The 20,427-nt window shown below is 41.0% G+C and overlaps 1 protein-coding gene across 6 annotated transcripts in view; it reads right to left on the reverse strand.

Annotated features, from left to right (window-relative positions):
• Positions 1-3,370: 3,370 nt before the first annotated feature.
• LOC114571872 (zinc finger protein 239-like) overlaps positions 3,371-20,427 on the reverse strand; it is a 34,989-nt gene continuing 17,932 nt past the window's right edge. For 2 of the 6 annotated variants that reach the window (XM_028603120.1, XM_028603131.1), the window contains exons 2-3: positions 6,367-6,451; positions 3,371-4,787 (exon numbers count right to left, since the gene is read on the reverse strand). In XM_028603120.1, coding sequence (XP_028458921.1) covers positions 3,702-4,787; positions 6,367-6,384 — 1,104 coding nt within the window. In that variant the 5' untranslated portion in view covers positions 6,385-6,451 and the 3' untranslated portion in view covers positions 3,371-3,701. Of the gene's footprint in view, positions 4,788-6,366; positions 6,452-12,206; positions 13,010-13,134; positions 13,362-13,438; positions 13,482-13,575; positions 13,666-15,769; positions 15,833-20,427 lie in introns of those variants that run through there. The other 4 variants (XR_003694714.1, XR_003694715.1, XR_003694716.1 and 1 more) reach the window with 4 other exon arrangements.

The raw sequence follows: 20,427 nt of genomic DNA on the forward strand, positions 1-20,427 counted from the left end.
ATTTTCAGGTAAATTCTTGTATTTTGTGTTACTACTAGAACATTTTAAAAACATTCAAACGGACATCTTTTACATACGTTGACCTCATTATTTAAAGCTTTGTTCGAGTTTAATATCAACATCAGACATTTTAACATTATAGATATGACGATGACATAATACAGAAAAGCAGAATAGGTCTCCTTTAATAAAGTATGCAATACATTGGTATTATGAGCTGTGTGATTGACATTAGCAAGCTAGCTGGCTGGGGTGGGTAGGGGGGGTGTTGAATGTCAAAAAGTAATGTTACCTAATGTGTGTAGTTTCTTTTTAGCATTTCACATCACACTTTCAGTCACTATGACAACTAGGCCTACTACAGTCAGAAACATTGTGCCAAAATATGAACATTTACGTCGCTGTCAACGGGCTTATCTGCCCTGTTACCTTGAAACCATCCAGCAAACAGACGGTATTGTAGGGTGCAGTTACCTGAAACCGGTGATTTAACGTCACCACTCATTTTACACACAGTTTAACAACAAAACGCAGAGTGAACATTACTAGCTAAGTTTTTCATGTTGGTTTTGAGCGGTATGCACCCCCACTAACCTGGAAAACGGTTATAAAACAGTGACCTTAATACAGCATGTCGGAGGAATACTGCGTCTCCTGCAGCGGGGTGTCAAAAGCAGAGGGACTGCAGCGTTCGCCAACGTTAAGCTTCTTGTCTCATCTGGGGGTCTGATAAACAGTAAATTCATCAAATTCAGTGTCCACAATGCTATTTTCCAATAAACTATAGCGGCCATATTTCACGGGACCCACGTGAGTGCAGATTTCATGTCGCGGCTTTCGTTGCTGTTTGTCACTTTGTCTAAGATTGAGTGACAAGTAGTACTCGCCCTGTTGTTTGTTTGCCATGACTTCGTGAGTGATGATGTCCCGTCACTGTTCCAGTTGCTCACCCTAAAGGAGAAAGAGAGCGCTTGACAGTTCGCTTGAGTTCAGTAGAGCAGACGGCTCTGCAGAGTCGTGTAATTATGACTTTTCGTAAACAGCTGAAGGAGCGGCGGTGTGCGGTGTACATAGCGGAAACCCTGTTGTGCGTTTGCCCTATTTCAGATACCGTGGTGGCAGAAATTTTACCGGGCCGCCACAGTAAAACCAACATAGAGGAAACACTGTATCTACTAACAAGTATTGTGTACGTATCCAAAGCCTGATAGGTATTCTTCCTTTGTTTTGAGCTCCACTTTTCCCTGCTCCAACTACTACAAACGTGTAGATACAGTGAGGAAAATAAGTAATTGTCATCATAGGTGCATATCCACTGTGAGAGACAATCTTAAAAAAAAAAAAAAAAGAAATCACAATATATAATTTTTTAACTATTTATTTGTATGATATAGCTGCAAATAAGTATTTGAACATCTGTCTATCAGCTAGAATTCTGACCCTCAAAGACCTGTTAGTCTGCCTTTAAAATGTCCACCTCCACTCCATTTATTATCCTAAATTAGATGCACTTGTTTGAGGTCGTTAGCTGCATAAAGACACCTGTCCACCCCATACAAGCCAAGACCAAAGAGCTGTCCAAAGACACTAGAGACAAAATTGTACACCTCCACAAGGCAGGAAATTGCCAAGCAGATTGGTGAAAAAAGGTCCACTGTTGGAGCAATCATTATAAAATGGAAGAAGCTAAACATGACCGTCAATCTCCCTCGGACTGGGGCTCCATGCAAGATCTCACCTCGTGGGGTCTCAATGATCCTAAGAAAGGTGAGAAATCAGCCCAGAACTACACGGGAGGAGCTGGTCAATGACCTAAAAAGAGCTGGGACCACCGTTTCCAAGGTTACTGTTGGTAATACACTAAGACGTCATGGTTTGAAATCATGCATGGCACGGAAGGTTCTCCTGCTTAAACCAGCACATGTCAAGGCCCGTCTTAAGTTTGCCAATGACCATTTGGATAATCCAGACCAAAATAGAACTTTTTGGTCATAATTCCACTAACTGTGTTTGGAGGAAGAAGAATGATGAGTACCATCCCAAGAACACCATCCCTACTGGGAAGCATGGGGGTGGTAGCATCATGCTTTGGGGGTGTTTTTCTGCACATGGGACAGGGCGACTGCACTGTATTAAGGAGAGGAAGACAGGGGCCATGTATTGCGAGATTTTGGGGAACAACCTCCTTCTCTCAGTTAGAGCATTGACGATGGGTCAAGGCTGGGTCTTCCAATATGACAATGACCCGAAGCACACAGCCAGGATAACCAAGGAGTGGCTCTGTAAGAAGCATATCAAGGTTCTGGCGTGGCCTAGCCAGTCTCCAGACCTTAACCCAATAGAGAATCTTTGGAGGGAGCTCAAACTCCGTGTTTCTCAGCGACAGCCCAGAAACTTGACTGATCTAGAGAAGATCTGTGTGGAGGAGTGGGCCAAAATCCCTGCTGCAGTGTGTGCAAACCTGGTGAAAAACTACAGGAAACGTTTGACCTCTGTAATTGCAAACAAAGGCTACTGTACCAAACATTAACATTGATTTTCTCAGGTGTTCAAATACTTATTTGCAGCTGTATCATACAAATAAATAGTTAAATAATCATACATTGTGAGTTCTGGATTTTTTTTTTTTGATTATGTCTCTCACAGTGGACATGCACCTACGATGACAATTTCAGACCCCTCTATGATATCTAAGTGGGAGAACTTGCAAAATAGCAGGGTGTTCAAATACTTATTTTCCTCACTGTAAGCCACACTGTTGAACGGGCTGAGGAGTTGCTTCCTCACCATGAACACACACACACTAGGGCTGTCGGAACAAATTCCGAAAGTCGAATAAAATCTGAATAGTAAAAAAAAAATCTATATTGTAATACTAAAATTACTATTCAAATGTAATTTTTTTTAATAAATAGGTTGGCTAACGTTAGCTAATCTCCCCATGTCACATCTGACAAACAATAAGTTACGGGAGTGAGAAACACAAGGCATTATGAGCCAACGTTACGTACCATGTAACGTTAGTACAGGGGTGAGTGACAGGCTGCAGCTGGAAATCAGAAGAAGAATAGGAAATAGTTTTAACATGAATTTAAAATCGACATCCACTGAGCCAAAATGCTTATGTTATCATTAGCTAGCTCGTTCTGGTTTCTTAACTGCGTCGCGAGTTATAGGGGCTTAGCTGGGATCTTCATGGAGACAGTTAAAGTTAATGTTAGCTGCCCTACAGCTGTCAGAGTTAGCTTTGACTTCTTTTATTACCTTCTAATACTGTATTCTCAGTAACGTGACAATCTGCAAGAAACAGGTTGCTTTTAAATCACTATAATAGTAGTGACAGCACCGTTTGGCTTAGTTATCAATTCCATTAGCATCGTGGCTAACACTATTGTTACTTAGTTTATGACAAATCGTTTCGGCTGTGCTTTCTAACACAATGTCATCGTGCTAACCAAGCACCGTTAGCCTCTACAACAGAGCTGCTTCAATACACTTGTTAGATAATGTTTCATAATAGAGTTCTCTGTAGATTTGTGTTTGTCGCTGTGAGAGTAGTGGAAAATAATGTAAACAGAGAGCGGCGTTCTAGAAATGCAATGCGCCATGACGTAGCTAGATCCCCTTCAAGGCCAAGCTGATGCTGGAAGTCCCTCTAGTGGACAGAACGTGTAACAACAACCACATGCTTATAGTGGCATTCATTGCTGGTCGTCATCATTTGTTGCTGCTGTTGGTGAGCAGCTCAGTGGTGCTTCTTCATCTATTGCAACGCAGCGGTGTTTCTTTAAGGACTGGGACCGGGTGAACAGTCTCTTACACTGTGAACACCAGTAAGGTTTCTCTCCAGTGTGCACACGCAGGTGTCGGCTGTAACTATAGGAACTGTTAAAACATTTCCCGCATTGGTCACAGCTGAATGGCTGCTCTCCGGTATGGATACGAAGGTGACGCATGTAGTTACTCAGGCGACCAAAACCTTTCCCACAGTCTTTACACTGGTGCGGTTTCTCTCCCGTGTGGGTACGCACATGCTGTTTGTACGTTTTTGAAATGGAGAAGCTTTTCTCACAGAGTTCACAGCGGAATGGTTTTTCCCCGGTGTGAATACGCAAATGTGATTTGTAATTGCCCAACTGAGAGAAGCTCCTGCCACACTGGTTACATCGGTATGGTTTCTCTCCTGAGTGGACACGCAGGTGGATCTTGTAACTACTTAAGTCACTGAAACTCTTTTCACATTGGCCACACTCATACGGTTTCTCTCCAGTGTGGTTGCGCAGATGCAGACTAAAATGGCCTGACTGAGTGAAACTCTTTCCACAGAAGTCACACTGGTACGGCTTCTCTCCGCTGTGGCTCAGCTGGTGTCGCTTGTACGAACTTAAAAAACTAAAGCTCTTGGGACACTGGTCACAGCAGTATGGCTTCTCTTTAGTGTGGACACGCATGTGGATCTTGTAGATACTGAAGTAACTGAAAGTCTTTTCACACTGGTCACACTGGTAGGGGCCGGTGTGGTCCCGCAGGTGCTTTTTGTATGAACTCTGGTTGTTGAAGTGCCTCCCACACTGTTCACAGCAAGATGATTTGTCTTCAGTGTGGCTGTGCAGGTGGAGCTTGTATTTCTTTAGTTGGCTGAAACTGCGGTCACATTGTTCACAGTGGAACAGTTTATCTGCAGAGTGAGTGAGCTCATGTCTTCTCAGACTGCAGATCCGACTGAAACATTTCCCACATTCCTGACACTGATGAGGTCGGCTCCTGTCGCTGTCCGTCTGTTTCAACTGAGAAAAAGAGAGAAATAATAAAATACATAAAGTAACAAAAAAAAAAAAATTCACTGTCACTGTTGTGCACCTTAAAAAATAAATCTATGAAGTAAGAAGACATCTGTGTTGCACCAGCAAATTGTTTGTTACTTTACACTGTTTTGTCCTGCCTTGGTTGCACCTGGATTGTTGTGGTCTGCAGAAGCACACAGAACTCTCTTTTTTACCTGAATAAAATACGTACTATGGAACTTCACATGTAAAACTGTTAAAGCTACTACATTTTTGGCTTTTCCCCTTAGAACCTTTGTTTACAACTTGTTGGTTTGGGACAGAGAAATGTTACTTTCAGCTGGCAGCTCTTGAAAGTGGTTGAAAAATATCTAGGGATTCACAGATACCACTTTTTTTCAGACCAAGTACAAGTAATTACATTTGGGTATTTGCCGATACAGAGTACCCATATGAGTACTTAATACCATTACATTTCTAACAATTACTTTAAAAACATGCATTATTTGCATGCATCATGACTTTACGAGGTGTACCTAAGTGCACCATGAAGTCCCAAGACAATTTTGATTGAGCGCACTGCTATTCAATTGGATTTCCATGCTTCTTGTTACACATGTATCATAAAAAAGTTATTCACATACATTATATTTCATCAACAAACCAGAATGCCAGCTGGCATTACCTCTCCTATTGAGTGAGCATTTCATGTTTTGTCTTAACAATATGTTCAAGCTTGACTAAATCAAGTGAGTGCAGCAGCCATGTTTAAACACCATCTTCATTTGCCTCATCATCACTTGCTGCTTTTCTTAACCACTGTCACTCAGAGAGGAAGAAACCAGATATAGCAACACACTGCCTTGCTGCTGACAGCATATCTTCCTAGACCAGAGATGTGATTATTTGCTGCCATTTAAAATCATAAAATGGTTTCAAAACAGCATCCTGACTGAATCTGTTGATGTATGTGATGATCTATTAACAAACGTTCTCTAATTTTAATTTGTCAAAATAATTCATAACTTAGTGCTTTTTTGCAACAATTAGGTATAATTTCATATAAATGAGGTTCATTGACCAACATAAGTGGTAATGGGAATAAGTTGGAATGACGTTGGCTAGAAGATGTAACACAGAATTGGGTGATAAGTTATATTTTAAGCTTTACAGCGTGCATGATTGATGGGACAAGACAAAATAAGGGTTAAGAAAAAGAAAAACAAACCTAGCCCAATGGTAACTCTTGGGCTTTTGGCCATCCCACACAGCACAACCTTTTGGGTCACTAACGTGTTTGCCTGTGCCGCTGACACAGTATGAAGTGTTTAATTTTGTCGTCAGTTGTTCAACGCCAATAGAAAGAATGGTAGAGGGTAAAACAGTGCACCTGTTTCATAGAGACACAGAGCAGTGGAGTGGTGGGTATGAAATCACTGTTGATATGCTGAGTGAACAGGTGCTTTAGGGAGCAATCATATTGGTGTGTGACCTGACAGGCAGTGCGGTGTGTGTGATGGCCATTGTGGTGCATGTGGTCATGACAAAATACTGGTTAACGTTCATTTCCATTTGATCTCACCTCTTCTGAAGAACTCATTTCACTGGCTTAATGGTGAAAGTTAATGTCCTTGAAATGATTTTCTTCCCATCGGCATGTTTCGGCCCTAAAATGATAAAATAAAGAGACTGGTCAGAGCAGCAACACACACTGAAAACCGCAACAATGCTGCGGCTACAACAGGGTTTTTCCCTGCTTAGAAAATTAGGAGGTGGCGGTCAAATTTTGTGATGCCACTAGCGGTCGATAAAACTCTGACTGTGTGTCTTCAACACAGGGTTCCAGACTACATTTTGCAACCATTTTTTGAGTTATTTCTAAAACTACTTGTATATGTGCAACCTGCAAATTTGATGACTTTTTTATTTCATGTTGAAAAGATGGCGAGAGCGAGACTGCCAGAGTTGGCCAATGTGTGTGTGGGTCACACATGAATTTGAGCTACACTCTTATGTCTTACTATCATAGCCTCACACTCATCGTCCACACATGCTGTTGCACAGCGCTGTTGTTACCATGTTTCAGTGACAATCATCATGTTGCACTCCATAATACATTTACAAGTGGTGATCCCAGGGCTCTAGACTAACTTTTTTCACTAGGAGCACAGTGGCCCCCAACTGAAAATTTTAGGGGCACAATCAGAAAATTTAGGGGCACACACCATAAATCAACATGCTAACCAAATTTTCACATTTCTACTAATTTCCATTGTATTACTAATAAATACTTTGATAATAGATGCAGAAATTACAATGTGCCGTTTCAAATTCAGTGTCACATTTTATTGTGCACTTTTGAAGATGCAACATAGAAGAACGACAGCACTGTCGCTGTCATGACAGTGCAAATATTAAAAAAACATAACATACATTCAGAATAAAAAAAGTGCCTAGTAACCTTTATTACTCACACTTTATTACTTTAATTCCTCATTTCACAGTTAAAAACAATACTTCACAAATTATGTAAACACTAGGGGAACAAGTAGGCCTAAACAACTTGTGCCTTTACTCACTCCCCCTTAGAGTAGGGCTGATCCGAATACCATTTTTTGAGCTTCGAAGCTTCGATAGTAATGAGCATCGAATATTCGAAGCTTCGGACAGAGGGGGCTGAACATATTATCTTTAATAAAGGCAAGAATCTCTATGTGTCTGTCTGTTTGCATTTTGATTATTTTGAGAACCTTTCATCCAAACGACTTCACAAGGGAGTGCAGTGTCGTATTTGGTGCAATATAGATTGACAGACCAGACGCGTTCAGAATTAATAAACTTTTAATAAACAACAGAACAGCGCGAGCAGGAAGCGGCGTGCCTCACGTGAGCAGGGCTTATATGCCCCGAGAACGGAGACTTCACTACGATATAAAACACACACACACACACACACACACACACACACACACAGATCTGTTAACTTAAGAAATATTTTTAATAAAGGTAGTCTATATGTTTCTCACTAACAAATTACTGACACAGAGTAGATTTAAATAAAAAATAACGAAATTTAAATAAAGAGAAACGAAATTTAAGTAAAGAGAAACGAAATTTAAATAAAGAAAAACGAAAAATAACTCAACGATCTGTAATAAAGAACATGGTAGCAATAACAATAACAATTTCAAGCATCACACATTTCAATTAAAGAACAGTTTAAATAAAATAAAAGGGTTAGCGGTCATGTTTCTACCATGCAAGTGGGCCTGACTGTACATTAGTAGTGTATTTCAAATATTGATCCATCTCTTTCTTTGCGCTGGCTCCATGTTCTTCTTCCTCTTCATCATCATCGGACTGCATCAGCATTGCAATCTCCTGCTGTTTTCCATCTTCCATCTCCGGAACGGTCTGTTGCTGGTGCAGATGTTCAGCCAGGCGGACAACCTTAAAATCCAATAGCATTTTCTTAGTCAGATCTAGCGTAGCGTTGTGCACAAGATAAAGTAGCCTAGTGTGGCATAATAATCATATTAATTACATTTAAATTATTTACTAATTTAAATATAAAATATCAGTCTAACCTCAATGTAGACCAGGTCCTTCTTCTCGTTCTCAAGAAACTTAAGGTGCTTGAATCGCTGGTCTAGTGCTGAAGAAAGGAGGTAGATGCTGCCGGGTTCCAAACTTAACAGTTGCCATCTGCTATTGATCTCCGTGACGATGGTCTTCTTCATTTCTCTGATGGCAGGGCTGTCATCCTCCTCCGGTGACAGGTGGCGTTTCTTCAGGTTGAAGAGCATTGGCACTGTTGCATACAACGATAAATTTGCCTCCTGTGAAAGTAGTTCTGTGAGTGTAATTAGGGTTTCCACTGGTCTGCTGTCAAGTCAAGGGTGCAATCTCCTTTCTTCGTGATGCTGGGATCTGACAAAACAGCTGTCACTGTCCACCGTCGCTCCACCAGTCGGTTAAAGTGATGGTTCGGAGTAATTTCACCCTAGGGTCCTTTGCACCATGACCATGAGCCAAAAAAAAAAAACCAGAAGCTTTTTTCACCTGGGTCTAACATTGGGAGAGTTAGCGTAGAGTAGCGTTATCAGCTGAATAGCTTATTAGCGCGGGGGGCTAATGGACCCACGTTTGTATCTCGTAAATGACCCCACTAATAATGCCCGAAATGATACCAAACTTCTACACTAGTACAAATAGGTTATGCACTCATAAAACGATGGATTGGAAAGTTTGTAAGTACACCAGAAGTTTATGAACACTTGCCTGCTCTCTTCTGCTCTCGGTTGCTGCTGCTGCTGCTACCTGCACTTAGCCAAGTGCTTAGGGCCGTCTACAAATTACTACACCGAAAAGAGATAAAACAAAAATATTTATTAATTTAATGATTAAATAAGGTAATGTCTCCAAACTTACCTCAGTTATTACTTGTCTCCTGCTAGTTATACTACAGCACTTAGTTAAAAAAAAAAGTTAAATTAAAAAATATTTGTGTTGCATCTCTTTTCGGTGTTGTAATTTGTAGACGGCCCTAAGCACTCGTCTTACAGCAGCAACAACAACAGAAGAGAGCAGAAGCCAGCAGGCAAGTGTTATTTACATAAACTTCTGGTGTACTTACAAACTTTCCAATCCATCGTTTTATGAGTACATAACCTATTTGTACTACAGTAGACATTTGGTATCATTTCGGGCATTATTAGTGGGGGCATTTACGAGATACAAACGTGGGTCCATTAGCCCCGCGCTAAGCTATTCAGCTGATAACGCTGTTTCACGCTAACTCTCCCAATGTTAGACCCAGCTGAAAAAAGCTTCTGGGGGGGTGTTTGGCTCGAGGTCATGGTGCAAAGGACCCTAGGGTGAAATTACTCCGAACCATCACTTTAAGCATTTCACACGTAGAGTTCCAACGAGTAGCGACATCTTGAATTAGTTTGTGCTCTATAACGTTTGTTTTTCTTTCAAAGCAGCTGTAACCTTTGCACTTTTTTTTAAGTGTCCCACGAGATTCCTGGCAGCCGCAACTGTGCGACGTATTCGGTCCAGTTTTAGAGCTGTATTTATGCACAGCTGTAGCGTGTGTCCTGAGCAGCAGACCCCTTGAACGTTGCCCCATTTCTCCGGTTCTTTCTTCAGAATCTTGGTGCACAGCTTCATATTGCTGGCATTGTCGTGGACAACAGCTACTCGCTTATAATTTGGAATGGCGAAGGCGTCCGCCGCATCTCCAAGCTGTTGTGCAATGTTGATTCCCGTATGGCTCAGCTCAAATGCTTTGGTTTCCCAAACAGTCAGAGAGTTCCCACTCCTGAGTGATAAAGTGACAGGTGAGAGCCATGTACGCCTCCATACTCACCGAGGTCCAAATGTCCGTTGTGAAACTCAAGGCTGTTGAGTTTGTAACGACAGCAGAAATTTGGCCTCGCAGATCGCTGTACTTTAGAGACAGGGCGTTTGAAATACTGGAGTGGTTTGGGACAGTGTAGTCGGGCTCCATCTTCTTAATTTTCTGAAGCCTTCGCCTTCAAAGACATTAATAGGTCTCATATCCATTGCGATGAACTCCACTATGGCATCTGTCATTTCTCTCTCTTTTCTCCATTATTGGTTTTCGGAATTGTAGTTTTTGGTGTGGTTGAGGATGTTGATGGCTGCGAATGCGATAGCTGGGGATGTACCGATATAGACAAATTATTACTAGGCTGGGCTACAGTAGGCTACGTTTTTACTGTTAGTCATTAACTGCCGTAGCCTATTCGCAAGTCAGGTTATTTTCCATGAAAATGAAGTGCACATTTGTATCACGTGTAAATGGCGGATAAAAGCAGCTCGTTCTACTTGCAGAACTCAGGTGATTTCTCAAGCTTGATGTGCTGTTGTGGTAGGCCAGTTTCAAATTGCATATTTGACACTCTGCCTTTGTCTTGTCCTCACTTAATTTAAAGTTCTCCCACACAGATGAAGTCTTTGGCATTTTTGTCTTTTTTTCGCTGAATCGTTACGGTAATGACGTTCAACTCATGGGCGTTTTAACTGGGGCATGTGACGTGACGTCCCAGTAAAATCTCAAAGTTTCCTATATTTCGCAGTAGATTAATTTAGATTGATAACGGGTAAAAATAATAATACATTTTGTTTCTATTATTTTTTTCCACAATGTCAAAGCAACGCAGCTTAACCCAAAATACAAACTCAGGCATGCGCTCTAGCCAGAGAATACTCCCGTTGCAGGAACACTTTAGTAGTCCAAGAAGAAGCAAATATATTTATTAAGTATAACGAGGCTGGGTTGTCCATCCTAAAATGGCTAGACTATATAAGAAAATTGTAAAAGACAGTATTATATTTCGAACATATTCAAGCGCGAATGAGAACAGTTTGGAGGGGGATGCCAGGCTGTGCAAAAAAACAAATAAAAAAAACAACAACGAATATTCGAATGTCAAATTTTCAAATTGAATACCAACCCACAGAATGAATATTCGGGTCCAGCCCTTCCTTAGAGCAGATCCTCTTGTGTTCCACTAGGAGAGGGGGCATCAACTACATTTTTCCAAGGGCCAGAATTTTTTCTAAGCAGACCGGGGTCCGGACTTCCAATTAAAGAAAATTAAATGTATTTATACCTAAAACGCCTATTCTTGTTCAATATTTTCACTTTCTAACTGAAGTAATGCTATATTTTTTTTTACATGTATTAGTTTGAGCAAATTCCTAAAAAAACATGGAAACTCCATAATGATAACTGGCTTTTTAACTAGAAAATGATCTCAGACTAGGAGGCAGTTCACTGAGGAGTGATGGTTAAAGTCTATGATTATGGAAACGTCATTGTAATAGGCAGTGTCATGATAGCTTTAAAATGCTTGCAGAAAGAAAGGCCAATTGTCAGGTAAAAATGTCACTGTCAAACAGGCTTAAGCGAAAAGTTGATGTGAAAAACCCAAGCTTTTAATGATGAATGGACTGATAAGCAGGCCACACATTCATCTTGTATGCCTCATTTGCAATGAAACGATGCTGTTGCAAAATAATACAACCAGCCTCATCATCAAGAATAAATAACGCGAAAATAATGACTGCGTCGTTCACGTACATATTAAGTAGCCATATCCCAGCTAACAATTTTTGGTTCCCAGAATGTTCGGTTTGGTTATGTTTTGGTTGTAATAGAAAGTCCGTTTACCTTTAGAGAACGTTCCCGTAACATTCCCCTACCGCTGCAACGTGTAGAGAACATTCCGCTAACATTCTTTTTTACATTCCCCTAACCTTTAAAAAAAAACTAACAATCATGGTATCAAAAAATAACATATATACACATATATATGAATAAGAATCAGTTTTATTGGTCATATAGACACATACTGTACAATAGAGACAACATACATATAGGCACATAAGCACAATATACAAAAAATACAACTATACAAATAAGACATAATATCAATACAAGTACACATGGAGTGGGATGTAGAGTGCAAAGTAATAGTGCAAATGTAGTGTGCAAGATAGTAGTGTGTAGTGTCCATATTGGAATGATAAAGTATGTAATGTGTAGGTGAATGGCCAAAGTGGGGATGACCCCACTTATCAGCAGTTCAGGAGAGTGATGGCAGTGGTAAAGAAGCTGCTCTTGTGTCTGGTTTTTGTGGGATCTGTAGCTCCTGCCAGAGGGGAGGAGGCAGGAGGATGGCAGCAGTATAGAAGATGGCCAATGGCTCTTGTGGTAGGCCATGCTTCCGCAGTTAACGTAGGAAGTACATCCTCTGCTGAGCCTTTTTAAGGATGTTGGACTCCCACTTTAGGTCCTAGGAAATGATGGAGCCCAGAAACTTGAATGAGTCCACCTTTGACACTGGGCTTTTGGATATTGTGAGGGGGGGGCAGCACTGTGGGGTCCTCCACGTCTGCTGCAGTCAGCACGGGGATGTTGCTCTGGGAGGCCGCTAGAGTAGCAAGTAGAAGCAAAGTTACAAGTCAAATGAAAACCTCTTATCAGCCAAGCTAAACATAATACTGATGTGAACAATAAAATAACACCTGACTGTTATAACCCTGCAGATTGTCAGGTCCTGGAAGGTCTTCTTGGTCTTTCTGCCCTGCAGGCTATACGGTATTAGAACGTCATTGGTTGCCACGCGCCGTAGCATGCGACGAATGGCAGTACCTCCGGTCGAACCTCCAAGGGTTGTCAGCAAAAGTAGCTGTAAAACAGAAATACAAACATTACACATGTAGAATAAAGTGTAGAGCTTGTACAATCTCATTTTGTAAGAGAAGTCAGTTCAGTTATAATGATATTTGAATTTATGCAATTATATAGTGTTACCTTAGGGCAGGGCCACTTAATTACCATTTTGTTCCTCCTCTCCTGTTGACCGAGACTCCTGTCGAACTCCTGCAGCTCAGTGACTGTCAAGCAGGGCGACAGCAACATGTCATCGACTGGAACAGAGAGAGGTGACTGGGAGCTCCTTAAGAGCATGAGCAGCTCATCCATCTTTTCCTCAAATGTGTCCATCCGCTGTGCAATGCGGGTAATGGATCTCCTCATGGCTACGGAATAATTAATTGTTTTAGTTGTTATACATTATATACTTTCATATGTGAACAACTGAAGTGAGTCTTCTTACCTCTCTGTGTGATTAGTCACCTCCCTCTGTGTGATGAGTTCTGCTGTTTACAACAACAACAAAAAGTTAAGTTACTCTCAAGTTCCTTGTCATGAAATTGTATTTAATTGGAAATGGAAAATTCAAAGCCACTGTACCTTCAACTGGGTCCCAAGATGAAGTGGCAGGCCGAGCTTGCGTTACAATAGACCCATCCAGCTCTGGGCGACCGTGTGGTGTTGGTTCATCTAAAAAGAAAGTCAATATGAATATTGGTCAGTTCATTTATGGTGAGTTTCTTGCACATGCCATTGCAAAAGATGAAGCTATGCTGTTACATTACTGTACGTACACACCGCCACCGACTTGAGCTGCAAAGAAGCTCTGGCCGCCCTGTCAAGGACGCTTGTCAAAAAGTACGGGGAAGCTTTTTGACACTTTCGCCGCTCTGACGTGGCAACACAAGCTCAAGCAGCCACTGCATGGCCAATACATTGACACTAGAAACCTTTTATAAATTACATATATAAGGACAGAATTTGTATTGTTTGTTGGTCGCAGCGGTGTCGGTTAGCAGTTAACTTGCTCGTTAGCTGCTGAACTACAGCAGAATGCAGGCAGAGCGAGCAGCCGCCAGCTGTTGATCCGTGCAGGACTTCACTGTGAGCGGACTGTTTAGAGACTATGTGACTGGCAGGTAACGTTAACTGGTACCTACAGTACAGGCCAAAAGTTTGGACACACCTTCTCATTCAATGCGGTTCCTTTTTATTTTCATGACTATTTACATTGTAGATTCTCACTGAAGGCATTAAAACTTAACCTGACTCCGCCAGATGGATTGCTTCGCATTTGCTCGGCATATCCATCCGGGAACTTTCCATTGGAGAACTTTTGGGAAGGGGCGGAAATATTAGTTAGCTGATTGGATGATACATCTGTTTATCACCTATGTTGGTGATAGACGGGCCAAATCAACCAATCAGATCCACGAAGCGTATGAAAATACAACCACAAGCCCTCCCCTGCTGCTGCAGGCAAAGCATAGCTCGTTAGTTCAGCATGCAAGCAACATGTCGGTAAAGGAGATTTGTCGTGCAACGAGAATTTAGGAATAAAAGGCTCCATTTCAGGTTCCCGGACCATATTCCAAAAGAAGGATCCAAGAGAAAAAAAGCATTAGCAAGCGGCTAACAGAATTAGGGCTACCGCTGTCTGAAAATACTAGTTAGCTGATTGGATAAACCATCTGTCTATCACCACCTAACCCACCTCAAAACCAACGCTGATTGGCCCGGTCGTTTGGCTAACGGCTCCAAATTTTCTCTGCCTCAAGATGCCAGACTGATCTGCGAGTGGAAAACTGGAGCTCGCGAGATCAGGACGGTCTCACGAGGCTAATCAAAACTACGAATGAACACATGGAATTATGTACTTAACAAAAAAGTGTGAAATAACTGAAAACATGTCTTATATTTTAGATTCTTCAAAGTAGCCACCCTTTGCTTTTTTATTAATAAGGGAAATAATTCCACTAATTAACCCTGACAAGGCACACCTGTGAAGTGAAAACCATTTCAGGTGACTACCTCATGAAGCTCATTGAGAGAACAAGGGTTTGCAGAGTTATCAAAAAAGCAAAGGGAGGCTACTTTGAAGAATCTAAAATATAAGACATGTTTTCAGTTATTTCACACTTTTTTGTTAAGTACATAATTCCATATGTGTTCATTCATAGTTTTGATGCCTTCAGTGAGAATCTACAATGTAAATAGTCATGAAAATAAAGAAATACATTGAATGAGAAGGTGTGTCCAAACTTTTGGCCTGTACTGTATACGCAAACAACGTCATATAAATGATAGGGAACCCAGCAACAGCGATTATGAGCTTTTCCTCCCTTTTGTCGGAACTAATGTTTTGGTAGGAACGAAATTTTACATTGTATGTTTCTCCGGAATCAGCCAGCGCGAAGGAAGTCTATATTCCGACTGGTTGCTGGCGTTTGCCGCTGCTTGCCGCTGAACCGCGTCATAGCTCATTACCATATATTTGACATACATTCAAGTTTCTGATTGACGCTCTGGTCGCTCAAAACACCCAAAACGCGACGCCGACAGATTTGCCTCTTCTTGCAGCCGAGAAAAGCCAGCTTCCATTGAAAATGAATCACTTCCGGTAACTTTAGAAGCTCAAATCGGCGGCGGTGTGTACATACAGTTAGACAATCGCTAAAAAAAAAAAAAAAAAAAAAGAAAAACAGAACAGCCACATGATATGCACCAGTTTGAGTGTCAGTAGTTCCATGGTAGGAAATATGACCGATTTCTTCATGCATAAATGTTAACTTACAGACAGGGCTTCCAGACACACGCTCCGTCCTGGAATGCTTTCTTGCTTGTGGAATGGATTCATCTGAAATAAAAGACCATACAATTTGTACTGATTGCAAAAAGAATATTTGAAGTATAAATAATGTAGTCTGTACTTAAGAGGTTTTACCATTACCATTATTTAAATAAACAATTGGATGTATTTAGACAACCAAGTAGGTGTAATCATTATGTCATGCTAAGTTAGCCTGCAGTTTCGTGAACAGAGCTTCTCTTAATACATCCATGGCTTTATCTCTCATCCACATTACAGGCTTTACAGCATACAGCCCTCGGGTGTATCGTATATTAAGTGTTAAACCCTAAACCCGGCTCTCAGGGACACATAAGATATTACGTTAACATTAGCTAGCTACCTAGCTAACTAGCTAGTTTAGCTTGAGCCGATAGCCCCGGCAGTTTTGGAATACGCTAATTACGTAACAGGCTTTACAGCATACATGCATACATCCATACATCCCTCTGATGTATCATGCTGGCAACCATGTCGGAGCTTTCTTTAAGTTGTTTACCAAAATCTCCCACCTTGTTGTCCAGGTTCCTTATGATGGTTAAAACATCACAGAGGGAAGGCTCAGTCTGTCGCCAACTTTGATGTAGCTAGCAGCGCTCGCGGCATAGCTAGCTGTGTAAAGCTAACTTGTTTTCACGCGTTAGCACAGAACACACCAAAAAGACGAGACAAAACGAGACGTAATACATCTCTATAACGGCAGGCGGCGCTAATCTGCAAAGCGGCAGCTGATTGGACAAGCGCGTCACATGGGTTTGTTTTCTCCGGAAATTGAAAGCCAGACTGTCCTGGCGGCCGTTCAAAATATGATCTCATATTGTACTAAAATAGTTCACCGAAACGTGTTTCTGAAAACATTTTAAGCAAGAAATAGGCCATGCAGTTGCTGAATCCGTCTTCATTTCAGATCAACAAAGGTCAGTTTATAAAAGATTTGTCAGACTTTGAGAGACTCTAGTCACGCTCATTCCGCTCGCCATTTCCGGGTGAGTCCTGACTGCCCTGTTTTAGAACACCCCCATTTTTTTGGTTTTTTATTGAAATTTTTGCAGTTCAAGTCCAATGAATTAGCCTGGATGCCAGCCGAATTTAGCCCCGCCCACAACATTTGAGGTCGGGAAGTTCGGTCTGGACTTGATCCGTTAAGGAGCAATTATTGCTCGAACAAGATCTGTTCGGACCAATCAAATTGTCGGACAGATGATCAACAGTAACAGAATCAAGTCAGATAGAAACTATATGAATAAAATTATCATTAATCCATTTTATTTCTGCATTACAACAGCTTTACGAAATGGCAGAGTTTTAGACGGAGCGGAGCCTCAACAACCGCCCGAAAGCACGGTAGCGTTATATGGTGGAGTGAGTCAAGAGAGAGAGAGCGCTCAGCGGCGTTAGAACAAAGCCGTGAATCAGAGAAATAAATAAATTAAAATTTTCGCCGATTCATCTCTAGAAATGCAACTGTAGCAAGTGTGTCACTATCACTAACGTTATCCACATTTATATTTACACGCAACAAATTATATATCCAGCTTAAAAAAAACAAAATCGAAAAGTCGGAAGTTCGAACTAATGCATTGTGCAAAGAGTGACTGAGTTGTGTTGACAGTCGAGCTGAGTCATGTTGCTCCGATTGGTTGTAGGTCTATGCAATGAATGCAGAGGCATTTTCTTTCCTTGTTCGGTTAGAACACGCCCCATAATCACAGTCCAATGGAGCGGTTTCAGACTCACATTCTGACTAGAATCTGAGTATGACCATGTCAGGGTACCAATGAATAGCTTGAAATGGTGCAAAGGTAAGTGGTGAACTGCCTGAGGTTTAAAAAAAAAAAAAAAAAAAAAAGAAAAAGGTAAGGTTACCCAAAACTGAAAAATAATTTTTCAGGGAACAAGAAATTGGTAAACAATGTAAAGCTGTTCTGCAGCAATGGAGGTTGATCAAGCTTTGAAAGTTGGTGCTACCAATTCCCACAGGTGTTCCAACTTGTCTGGAATACTTACAACCCCCTCTGTTTGTATAAAAGTATTGTTGGAACACACCCTCGTGAGCATTATTTGAACAGTATTGTACTGCAGAAAGTAGTGTGTTGCCATAAAAATGGCGGGAAAAAGGCAATTAACAATGGAAGAGAGACAGACCATCATATCACTTAAGAATGTTGGTCTTTCCTACAGAGAAATTGTGAAGAAAGTCAAGGTGTCAGTGAGTACAGTATTCTTCACCATCAAAAAGCACTTAGAAACTGGGAGAAACTCTGACTTGAAGAGGTCTGGCAGACGCAAAGCCACAACAGAATCAGAAGACAAGTTTCTGAGAGTCAACAGCTTGCGTGATAGGCGGCTCACAGGACAGCTTCAACCACAGCTTAATAGTGGTCATAAGAAAATCTCAGTTTCAACTGTAAAGAGAAGACTTCGAGCTATAGGTTTGATAGTAGGGTGCACCGATCCGATATTAGGATTGGATATCGGCCCAGATATTGAAAAATTTGCTAGATCGGAAAAATTTACAGATCCAGGGGCCGATCCAGTTCTTTTTTTTCTCTGTCGCAGCACCCGGACCCCTGTTAACTGTGTACCCTTCTCACTCATGGTAGTAACTTTATAACACAACAATTAATAACCCACAACTAACTCCCTTTAAAAGGATAAAACACCATAGCATATAACAATTTGTGACTTAAACAGTTTCTAACACTAATAATTTTACATTTACAAATGTAGCTACACCGCCCAAAGGCCTGCTGGGTAACATTATAGCTGCTAGCCTAGCTAGCCAGCCAGGTGGCATAACAGTCGGTTAAGCTGGGAGAGGCTGCGGTCGGTACTGCACGTTCAAGAACCGAGAAGAAAGTTAGCTAGAGGATGAAGAAAGACCGGAGATACACCAGAATGACGTGTGCTCAAGAGAGGTCTGTTGTTCCGAAGTTTTTTGTTTCTAAAAAAAATCGGTCACAATTTAGCCACTGTTATTGCCCGTCGCTCTAACGTTACCTTAACGTTACTTGGCCATGCTAACGTTACCGTGCTAACGTTAAAGACATGTCACTTCAAGCATGCAGCGGAGCAACGTTATGAACGCAATCCACCTACGGTCCCGCTACAGACCGTTGAGAAAGACGGGTTCAGAGCAATGACTAAAACATTGGATTTAAGAGGTCTTGCCTTGCTGAAATACGTCCGCCAACCTACTAACATTATTCAAACAGCGAAGGAGGCTGACAGCGGCGCTACGTTCAGTCGCCCACTACAACCACACTACAACCTAACTTACCTGTGGCCAAGGTAGTGTTTATACAACTAGCTAGCTTACAACTATTTTGTTTTGAAAGGGAAACAATGTTAAAGTTGTTTGTATGTGTAGGCTATTCATTCGATTTGAGTTTATTTAACTACTTTGCACAATAAAAGTAGTTTAGCTTCTGTAACTGTTTCATGGATACTCCTTCATATAAAGTTATTGTATAATGTCTTGGAGCCAAACCCTTTAGTAATAAAAGCTTTTAGTAAACATGATGACATTAACATGTTTCTGTGATATTCTATGTACTCTGACAATAGAATAAGCCATTATAAACCTATATAACAATGGCCCATTATTGAAGGCCCATTACTGTTATTTATTTAAATTTATTTTAAGAAGTTTGATTACATTATATTTTCAATTTGAATGCACAATTGTTTTTTATATAACAAATAAATAAGAATTCAATACATTACATCTATGTTATTTTGTCTTAGGAAAGTAATGTTTAGTTAGGAAGGTCTGGTGCCTTTAGTTTCTTCAACATAATGGAAGGAAGGTATGAGGTGGAAGGTATACAGTTTATTATTAATTCAGCAATGGTATCGGATCGGTATCGGATATCGACAGATACACAAAGCCGTGGCATCGGTATCAGGACTGAAAAAGTTGGATCGGTGTATCCCCATTTGATAGGTCGAGTTGCAGCAAGAAAGCCATTGCTAAGACATCAGAATAAGAAAAAGAGGCTTGCCTGGGCCAAGAAACACTGCCAATGGACTACTGAAGACTGGAAGAAGGTGTTATGGACTGATGAATCAAAATTTTAAATCTTCGGTTCATCACGCAGTATTTTTGTACGCCGTTGAGTAGGCGAAAGGATGGTTCCTAGAGGTGTGAATCTTCACAGATTTGATTACGATCGTGTCAGCGATTCAATACAATTCCATATCTCGATGCATCACGATGAGTCAAATACATTTTTACTATTAAAGCCATGTAGGATATTTAATTCATAACTTTTCAAGCTTCAAAAACATTCTGCAGTGCTCTAATACTAAATAAATTCAATACATAAACTGAGCACATGGCACTTCCTGAATGTGCAAAACATAACAGAATATGTAAACAGAAAGGTTGTTAGGCATACATTAAATTGTAAAACAGAAATAATCGATTATGGCCCGGCCAATTATCGTCCATGTCCACGATTCGACGCATCGATTATTTGATTAATTTCAACACCTCTAATGTTTCCTCAGTGTGTGACATCAACTGTCAAACATGGGAGGAGAAAGCGTGATGGTCTGGGGCTGTTTTGCTGGATCCACGGTCGGTGATTTCTACAGAGTGA

Source organism: Perca flavescens, chromosome 2, assembly GCF_004354835.1.
Source record: "Perca flavescens isolate YP-PL-M2 chromosome 2, PFLA_1.0, whole genome shotgun sequence".
Classification (NCBI taxonomy): Eukaryota; Metazoa; Chordata; class Actinopteri; order Perciformes; family Percidae; genus Perca; species Perca flavescens.